General features: G+C 25.7%; 2 protein-coding genes across 8 annotated transcripts; one reads left to right on the forward strand and one right to left on the reverse strand.

Annotated features, from left to right (window-relative positions):
* Positions 1-131: 131 nt before the first annotated feature.
* On the reverse strand, positions 132-1,898 carry LOC122713459 (2-oxoglutarate and iron-dependent oxygenase domain-containing protein 3-like). The gene is made up of 5 exons (XM_043933928.1): positions 1,789-1,898; positions 909-1,346; positions 692-845; positions 498-624; positions 132-355 (listed from the first exon to the last, which is right to left on the reverse strand). The coding sequence occupies exons 1-5, from the start codon at positions 1,896-1,898 to the stop codon at positions 213-215; spliced, it is 972 nt and encodes a 323-aa protein (XP_043789863.1). The 3' UTR covers positions 132-212.
* An 846-nt stretch (positions 1,899-2,744) lies between these two features.
* Positions 2,745-9,944, forward strand: LOC122713191 (serine/threonine-protein kinase dyf-5). 7 transcript variants are annotated; one of them, XM_043933414.1, is made up of 10 exons: positions 2,745-2,829; positions 6,165-6,406; positions 6,829-6,950; positions 7,029-7,241; positions 7,530-7,877; positions 7,971-8,126; positions 8,264-8,392; positions 8,546-8,803; positions 9,218-9,429; positions 9,563-9,944. In XM_043933414.1, the coding sequence occupies exons 2-10, from the start codon at positions 6,251-6,253 to the stop codon at positions 9,670-9,672; spliced, it is 1,704 nt and encodes a 567-aa protein (XP_043789349.1). In that variant the 5' UTR covers positions 2,745-2,829; positions 6,165-6,250; the 3' UTR covers positions 9,673-9,944. The 7 variants fall into 7 exon arrangements, with proteins under 7 accessions (XP_043789349.1, XP_043789342.1, XP_043789348.1 ...); XM_043933410.1 differs by adding an exon at positions 4,705-4,761 and having other exon boundaries at positions 2,788-2,829; positions 7,530-8,126; XM_043933407.1 differs by having other exon boundaries at positions 7,530-8,126.
* The last annotated feature ends 23 nt before the right edge of the window (positions 9,945-9,967 follow it).

Consider the following 9,967-nt stretch of genomic DNA (forward strand, 5'->3'; position numbering starts at 1 on the left):
ATATCACTTATATTGTGATTTTAACAAAATTTATAAATAAAAAAATTTTTATATAATAAAAATAAATATATAAATATTCCTAATATATTCTATAAATAAATAATTTTTTTTCATTGAAATGGAATATTTTATTCGTTGTTAAAATAAAATAAACATTTTATTTATTTAAAATTAAAATGAATACATAATTTTCATTTATATAATAATTTTTTTTATTTTATACGATAATTTGGATCGGAAATAGCGGCATCTGGATTACAAGTAAAAGATATGGTTAATGCATAACGAGTACCTGATTGTACTTTTTCAACTGCATGTAAATTTTCACTACCTGAAGTAAACATAGATACTCTACCTATAAAATAAATTTAATATTTTTATTATTTATATTTTCTCTTTTATAATTATATATAAATATTATATATAAAAATTATATATAATATTTATAATTATATATAATGATTATATTTAATCAATCTTTTATAATTATTGTTTACCTTTACGAGGTTCTATTATTGTTTTGACATTATTTTTATCAATAAATACAAATCGGCCTCCTTCAAAATCTCTTCCAAAATCATTCAAATAAAGTAAAGTTGTATAATGAAAAGATTTATATGTTTCCTATGTTAAAAATTTAAATTTAGAAATAAATTTTAATTTTTAATAAAATTATGATAAATTTACACACTTTGTCAATATGAGGATGCCAATATTCATCATGTATAGTTTTTGCAGATATATTTGTCATTCGAGAAAAAAATGTAGGTTTTGTTAAATATATTTTATTTGAAGGTATTCCAAAATTGTGTGCTATTGCATGTTGTATCTTAGTTTTTATTGTTCTGTAAATATTACACAATTATAAAATTGAAATTCTTTGAAAAAATTATAAATAATTTACATACTTATAAATTGCAAAGTCAGAACTATTGAATATTTTTTTTGTTTCTGATAATGTGTAAATATCTATAAAACCTTGACCTTTACTTAATGCACCAGAATGGAGATCTAATATACTTGCACCACCATCAGAACCACCTAAATTCAAACCATTTACTGCTATTTTTAATAATATATCACTTTCTGTTGATAATACTAATTTATCCATAACTATTCTCGCACATTTTTCAGGTACACATTCAGGATATTTGTTTGTTTCTGCTTCATAATCACTTGAACATTCAATATTTAGAGTATGACTTAATAAAATTTCTTTTTGTTTTGCTAAATAAATTTCATTACTCTGTTTACTATTATACCAAACTATGAACAATATTGGAAATATAAGGGCAGGGCGAGACCATATTCTTTGATAAGGAAATCTTATAGAAGAGCCATATTTTCTGCAAAATAATATATTTTTTATAATATAATATCTTATAATTTTGAAATATTTTATCATTTTAATTATATTGATATAAAATATATATAATGATATATATTTATAATGAATTATATAAATTGATTTTTAATATAAATAACTTAAATGATATTATGATATTAAATAATTTATATGAAAAATATTGAATAAGATATATGTTAAAAAATAATTAGATAATATATACTTATATATCTTTCATTATAAATATATGAAAATATAATCTGACCTAACCTGTATGTCAATATAAAATATATGTCCAAATTATTAAGTTAAAAATTTTAATAAATAAAGAATTACATTTTCTATAAATTAAATAAATTGATAATATTTTTAATATATTTTAAATAAATAAATAACGTTTGTAATAATATTTTAAGTTTGGATTTAATATTTATGTTACATACACTTTAATATTTTCAACTGTATTTTCTTTTATATTTTTTTCTTTTTTTTTTTCTTTTTGATTTTCTTTTTCTACTTGTTTCTTTTTTCCTTTTTTAACTTCTTGTGTCATTTTTAATAATTATTTTAATAACATTAATCTTATATATTTGTATTTACTCTTTCTTTTTTGAGTTATGTATATATATATATATATATATATATATATTATACACATTTACAACAATTAGCAACTATGTAAGTTATTTCTATGTTAGTAATAATACATAAATTATTTATATTATTTTAAAAGAAATAAAAAATTATATGATTACATTCTTTTGTATATATGAATTTAGCAATGTATAATGATTTTAAATTAAAAATTTTATATATGTTTACTTAGGAATAAATATATCATAAGTAATACGTTTTTTTCACTAAATAAAATTAAAAATTTAAATATATCATTATCATATAACATTATAAAATTTTTAATATCTTTAATGTTTGTATGGTTTATAAGATATTTTTTACATTATTCTGTTTCTAATTTATTGTGCGATAAATAATTACTATTAATATAATATAATTAATCATTAAAATCAAGTTTTTGATATTTTTTAATTCAAATTCATTAAATATTCTACAGAGTACAAGTATCGCTACAAGTACTATTTATTTACTATTTATAATTTATATATTTATTTTATAATTACTTTAGATTTTTAATGATCGATCTTCTGTAATAATAATTTTTATAATAATTTATAAATTTCTTTCACTACTTATTATTTTGTATGCACTTATTTTTACTTATAATTAATATTTATGATACAATTTCAATATTTGATATTTATTTTATTTTCATGAATGAAATATCATGCGACTAGTCAACGAATCATCATGACATGAGAATTAAAACAACCATCAATGGTTTAAGTTTCAGTTAATATTTGTAACCATGACTACACATGGTAAAGCATGGCCGCTCGATTAACAGTTTGTGAAGGAAGATTGCGCAGAAAGTAGGTGAAATGCTGTTGAACCAGGTAGTTTTCATCGTAAGTAAAACTAAAGTTCATGCTTCTATCTAATAATAATATTTCGACAAAAGATACCACTAATTATTAACACTTCCGGTTAGAGTTTCGATGATAAACCTAAATTTAATTGTTTTCTAAATTTTGTAAGTTTCAAATTTCGTCATATTTGTGATGTAAAACAAATTTTTGAAATATTATAAAATAAATTAAATATTTATAAAACTAATATATTATAACTCAATAGCATGAAAATTTTAAAATTAGATATTAATTGTAGTATTTGACTAATTGGTTTTGTCTTTTTATGTCGGTTATACGAATAATATAACAAGTACTAAAAAAGAGTTGAAAGAAATTAAAGTAAACAGAATGAACGAACTATTATTTTTCATACATACTATATTTTTTTTCATATTTTTTTTTACAAATTATTAATTATGGAAAATATTACATATATGCGAAAAATATTTCATTTGAAAATCGATAATATAAAGTCAAATTTTAATAAAAAAATTTATATCTTTTTAAATATTAAAACTATTATAAGTACTTAAAAAATTTGAGAATTTATAACAAAATTTCATAAAAAAATTGTATCATTTTTCCATTGAATTTTAAAATTAATCTTATAATTGATTTCATATGATATTTTTGTTACAAGTAACAGTTTATTGTATGATTTTATAAGACACATTATTTCATCTTTTTAATATCTGCGTATCATTATTAGTTCTATGAAACTTTTATTCTTATAAAATATCATTTGCAAAATATATATATTCCATATATAAGATGAATTAATGAATAATATTATGATTTTAAATAGAAGGTCAAAACTTTTATAGCGATCTTTATATTCACGAATTTTCTTAAATCGTGCGACCTAAGAAAATCTATATCCTTGCATGACTGACCTGTCGCATGCAAGTTTAAGAAAATACTAATCTCGATGTTCGTAACCTAAATTATGATTGTTATGGGAGAATAAAGTCATTTATTAATATAATTGTAAAACACGTAATTAGAATTATTACATAGATTATAAATTTGTAACTATTTTACAAAAATAAAGTTAAGAATTAATTTAAAGACAGAAAAAAAAAGACGTTTTACAAACGAGTTATCAGGATTAAAATTATTTTGAAAATAAAAAAAAATATATATATATATATATATATATATATTTTTTTTTATTTTCAAAATAATTTTAATAATAATTTTAATACATATATATATATATATATATCAATGATTTCTTCCATTGATACAATGATACAAATTTTTTATTCATGTATTACATAAACTGAAATCTACATTATAACGTCATACGATGGATCAATCATCATGATGAAAAAAAACGAGAAATTATTCTTTAAAGAGATCATATTAAATGTGTTTCACAATGTAACATCTTTAAAACAAATAATATTACATAAAGATTTGACATTTTTTTTAATAAAATAAAACAATTAAGATTTATTTATAAAACTTATTAATATCTATTATAATGTTTAAGATACAAACGAGAGATGCGACATCGTTTTGATTTCAATGACGTTTCTCGAATTTGACGAGATTAAGAGATAATTATGTTTCTAATAATGCCATATATATAATTATGCAATTTCGAAGAACATAATGTATAACGAATAATTATTTCGTTATGTGATATACGAATATTACATTAAATATACATATAAAATATGCATGCATTTAAATATTAATAAAGTAAAGATTTCTATTACTATTTAAGTGATGAGTATCATTATTTTTTTCTCGAAATTACGTTGAAACATTACATGAAATATTTTTATTTGCTACTTATAAAAAAAAAAAACTTAATAACGAATGATGCCATATTGCGTCAAATGAAAATAATATTTTCTATTACAGATGGCATAATTGAGTCAAAAGAATTATTTTACTTTAAAACTGAGACGCGCATAAAATGTAAGTAGTTGAACTAAAGATTATCATGAATGATATTAAAATAACGTTAATGTTCTGTAATAGGTTTTGCAATGAAAATGTCTTGTTGTTAGTTAATGGAATGACAAAGCAAAAAGAATTGTTATTAAAATTATTCGTTTATTATCTTATTGCATAAAGTACACGTGTCTTTAAAATCCCGTTTATCGATCCAGAAAGTAACAAGTGTCATTGTTTGAAACATGTAATTGAAATTCAGTATATAATCAACATGTATGTCTAGGCGATTATGTATATAGTACTTATATAGCGTTTCATATTTCACGAATGGTATGTCAGCGTTACCCATCGATACCATTTACGTTAGCAATAAAATAAAAATTTATTTTTCGAAGAACTTTTAAATAATCGTATACGAGAATATTCATTATTCGATCAATTTCATTTTTTTTTTTTTCAAGCAAAAGATTTTCTCGTATTACGACATTATTCGATTATCGATATATATATAATTTACAATAAACAGAAGCAAACGTAAAAATCACTTTCAATAATTTAATTTTCACTCATCTTAAATGATACAATATAATATTATTACTATTACATTAGCAATAAAATAAAAATTTAATTCGAAGAAGTTCTAAATAGTCGCATACGAGTTGAGAATATTTATTATTCGATCAATTTCATTTTTTTTTTTTTTTCAAGCAAAAGATTTTCTCGTATTACGACATTACTCGATTATCGATATATATAATTTAAAATAAAGAAGCAAACGTAAAAATCACTTTCAATAATTTAATTTTCCCTCATCTTATGAAATGATAAATGATACAATATAATATTATCGAATATTACGTAGAACAGAGTTTTTTTGTATTAAAACATTTTTTATGCAAGTATTACATTTACATATATTTACATATATTATTTTTAAAATATACGTAAAATAATACTTTTTTACGTGGAAATAAAATGAATGTTAATAAAAAATTAACATTCATTTCTTTATCTTATATATATATATATATATATATATATATATATATAAATTATTTATTAGAAGCAAAGTTATTTAACTATCAGCGGAACAAGATGATGCGACTTGCAAATCAAGTGTACAAAAGGTCATCGGACATTTATTATTAATATGAACACGCGGGCCATTCGATGTTACATAATGGAAGCAATTAAAATGTAATCCTGATAACGACGTATTAAGCAATGTATTTATTACAAAATCGTATTCACAAACACTCGGCATACATAATTGATCGTTGCGAAAGATATTGTTCCAGTTTGGAAAAAAAGAAAAAAAAAAATAGGGATTTTCAAAATCGATTTATTAAAATTATAAAACGAAACGAGAAAGAAAGTTGGAGGGAAAGTTAATATTAAAGAGAATGGATAATTTTTTGTTACAGAGATTAATATGATGCATCCAGAATGCTTTGATACGAACAATTGGCCTATAAGCTGAAGAGATGCTTTTTTTCGAGCGTCGATAAAAATGAATCGATACATAACGTTAAATCAATTAGGGGACGGAACGTTTGGTTCCGTCGTTCTTGGAGAACGTATCGACACTGGGGAGAAGGTTGCCATAAAAAGAATGAAAAGAAAGTATTATTCCTGGGAGGAGGCGATGAACCTGCGTGAAGTTAAAGTAAAATGAAAGAATACAACTTGTTTCATCGTATTATTATTTCGTATATAATTGAGAATAGGATAATAACGACATAATAATAATGAAAAATATTAAAAAAGGAAAGATAGAAAAAAATATATTTATTTTAACTTTTTGCAACATTCACCTTATTCGTTTCAATGACTTATATAACTAATATGTTTTTAAAGTCAATATTGCTATCATTTAATTTCAAAGACATGACACGGTTAATTATTCGAAAATAATCTGCTGATGCTATGAAAAGATATTGTAAATATACATAAGTATAGCGTCAGGTGTACTTAATTCGATATTCTTAATTTTTCCACGGATAGACAACACACGTAATTGAAATCAATGAGGTGAATCGTATTGTAAATACAATATAATTTCAATTTTTTTTTTTCCTCTCATCTTAGTCTTTGAAGAAACTTAGTCACGCGAATGTAGTCAAATTAAAGGAGGTAATTCGTGAAAATGACGTATTGTATTTCGTCTTCGAATACATGAAGGAGAATCTCTACCAATTGATGAAGGATAGGTAAAGAAAGATCGTTAAAATATTATTCAACGTTTAAAATAAAGAATAGATTTTTACGAACGTAATAATACAACATAGGGACAAACTTTTCCCTGAGCCGGTAATCAGGAATATCGTGTATCAAGTGCTTCAAGGATTGGCGTTCATGCATAAACATGGCTTCTTCCACCGTGACATGAAGCCTGAAAATTTATTATGCATGGGACCGGAACTCGTGAAGATTGCTGATTTCGGTCTGGCCAGGGAAATACGATCAAGACCCCCGTATACGGATTACGTATCCACAAGATGGTACTTTTAATTTTTAAACAAAATCAATCAACAATTTTCCTTTTTCTTGCAGAAAGAATCGACAACGAAAGAAACGCTTTTTCCAATGTTACGTTATACACAATTATACGCACAATTATATGCAATTACATTATATTATACATCATATTATACACTGCGGATTGGATTTTCCTTTTCCTTTTTCTTTTTTTTTTTTTTTTTTTTAAATAATTCAAAAGTAATAACATTTTACAACATTACTACACGCATGCATTATATAATTATATATTTATAAAATGCTCGTCTCAGGTATAGAGCACCGGAAGTTCTACTCCATTCGACGACCTATAACAGCCCAATCGATATTTGGGCGGTAGGTTGCATCATGGCCGAATTGTACACGTTCCGGCCACTTTTCCCCGGGAAAAGCGAAATCGACGAGATTTTTAAAATTTGCTCCGTGATCGGCACACCGGAGAAGGACGATTGGCCGGATGGGTATCAATTGGCCGCCGCTATGAATTTCAAATTTCCAAATTTCTCTCGGACATCGTTGAGCGTATTGATACCGAATGCTGGTCAAGAAGCGGTAATACTTATGGAAGATATGTTACAATGGAATCCCATTAAAAGACCGACGGCACAACAATCCCTAAGGTGGATAGAATTTCTAATCACCCGAACAAGAGAAACAGAGAGAGGAAGAGAGAGAGAGAGAGAGAGAGATTCTAAATTTAATTTTACTCTTAGGTATCCCTATTTCCAATTGAACGTGCCACGTGTAATTAATAGTACAAAGATCGGGGTAGCGTCTCAACGCGATTTTGTAATAAACAAAGTAAATCTTCCACCTCCGGTTCTTAAATCGTACAATTACTCTCAGCAAGACGCATTGATGGGATCCAGGTGAATTGATATCTCGATATTTGTGCGAATATCTCTTACCGAGAAATATTTACTTTACAATTTCGAGTCGCGGAAAATTTCGAATTTTTTTCAAAGACACCTAAGCGGCGGAAATAAGTTTAATCTAAAATTTACAGGGCCCAAGAGAAAATGATACAATCCAAGGAACAAGAGAAAACGATACTCCCACTGGTGAATCATAATAGTTACATGCGCCAAAGTAATCCTCAAAAGTTGGACGAGGATGATTTTGCCGAGTTGTTGGGGTGCGTTGCACGAATTTCTTAAAATCGAAAAAAAAAAAAAAAAAAAAAAATCTCGTATTAAATGGAATCCCCTCTCTCCACTGCTATAAGCGCTATAATTCTCGCGAGCTGTTAGTCTAATTGTAAATCTAATTCTTAAATTGTGTACGTCAGTAGCAAGATCGTTCCCGAGAACGTGAACTCAAAGCTAGTCCCAGAACGAGTATACAAAGAGAACCGTGCCAATTGGAATGTGAATTATTTGCCAGAAAATCCGAGGAATTGGGTGTTGCCGGCTTGGAACGAGCCAGCCCCGATTAATTGGAACCAGTTACAACCGAATATGAAGAATGGTCGAAAAGTTTCTGGGAAACAACATTACTTCAGCTTGGCTCGATACATCGCAGGCCAGAGCGCGAGCTTATCGTCCAGGTATCGAACGTTTCGAGATCTTCTAAAACGAATCCTGACCCCTTCCTCGCTGATAATACTGGGATGTATGTTGCTCTGCTGTCTGATCTGGAAAAACGAGTTTCTTCACAAACATTTCACGTGTCTGGACCTGATAGAATATTTCTTTTGACGTGATATATTCGTGATATATATATATATATATATGTATATATATACCGTTCGACAGACATAACTGATTTTTTGAATTAATATACCACCAAATCTTTTCTCCCCAAATTGAATTTTTTCAACTTTTAACAAATTTATACATTGTAAATTTGAAGGTGTTCAATAAATTAAATCGAAGAATTTTTAAGATATTCGAGTTTCTATGTAATTTATTCAACCGAAGTTTTCATCTAATGTGCTCTCATTTTCTTTTCGTGTTTAAAGAAACGATGATTCCGACCAGAACAAGCCTAGGTTAATGCGGAATCTTGTTGGTCAATCGGTGGAGAAGTACGAGGAATTCACCGATTCTTTCTGGATGCCTAGGAACTCTATTGAGAATCAAGCAAAACGATATTACATTCCACGAAACCGTTACATCGCTGATCAAACTTTAAGATTGCCTTATCCTAGCGTTTATGGTACGCAAAATATTAGTAAGTAATTTCGAATGAATGAATTATTTGAAACGAATAAGTTTTTTTATATCTAACAATTATTAAATAATCTACTATTGATCCAATGCTTATACATATATATATGTATAATAATAATTCATGAATCCAATAGAAAATACGGATAAAGGAACGCTACTACCGAGCAATGGAACTGTGGTGAACGCGAAAGGCAGCGGAAGCCTTCATGGTCGAACCGACTGGGCTGCTAAATATCTCAAATGACTGTTTCAAAGTTACGTATACAATTTGTAACTGTGATAGAATGCCATTTACCTTTTTCATTTCCATTATAAGAGAAATCCAGATGGAGGATTTAAAAAAAAAAAAAAAAAAAAAAAAAAAAACAGAAATTTGGTGGCCTTTAAGAATGTAATCACTTTGGTGATTAATTATTTTTTAAAAACGCTTAAGTGATCACACTTTTAAAATAATTGATATCTAATAAAATAATAATCGATCTTAGCTTACTAATAATAATAAGTAGGAAGAATCAAAAGAAGAAAAAAAAAAAAAAAGA

This window comes from Apis laboriosa, unplaced genomic scaffold (genome assembly GCF_014066325.1).
Source record: "Apis laboriosa isolate Shangri-la unplaced genomic scaffold, ASM1406632v1 scaffold23_cov150, whole genome shotgun sequence".
NCBI lineage: Eukaryota > Metazoa > Arthropoda > Insecta > Hymenoptera > Apidae > Apis > Apis laboriosa.

Bases quoted from the DNA above. Each gene is read 5' to 3' on its own strand.
- LOC122713191 (XM_043933407.1), top strand. From the start codon at position 6,251: ATGAATCGATACATAACGTTAAATCAATTAGGGGACGGAACGTTTGGT. The intron at 6,407-6,828 runs GTAAAATGAAAG...CTCTCATCTTAG, and splicing joins TGAACCTGCGTGAAGTTAAA to TCTTTGAAGAAACTTAGTCA. The intron at 7,242-7,529 runs GTACTTTTAATT...TGCTCGTCTCAG, and splicing joins GATTACGTATCCACAAGATG to GTATAGAGCACCGGAAGTTC.
- LOC122713459 (XM_043933928.1), bottom strand. From the start codon at position 1,898: ATGACACAAGAAGTTAAAAAAGGAAAAAAGAAACAAGTAGAAAAAGAA. The intron at 846-908 runs GTATGTAAATTA...TAATATTTACAG, and splicing joins TCTGACTTTGCAATTTATAA to AACAATAAAAACTAAGATAC. The intron at 625-691 runs GTGTGTAAATTT...TTTTTAACATAG, and splicing joins GGCATCCTCATATTGACAAA to GAAACATATAAATCTTTTCA.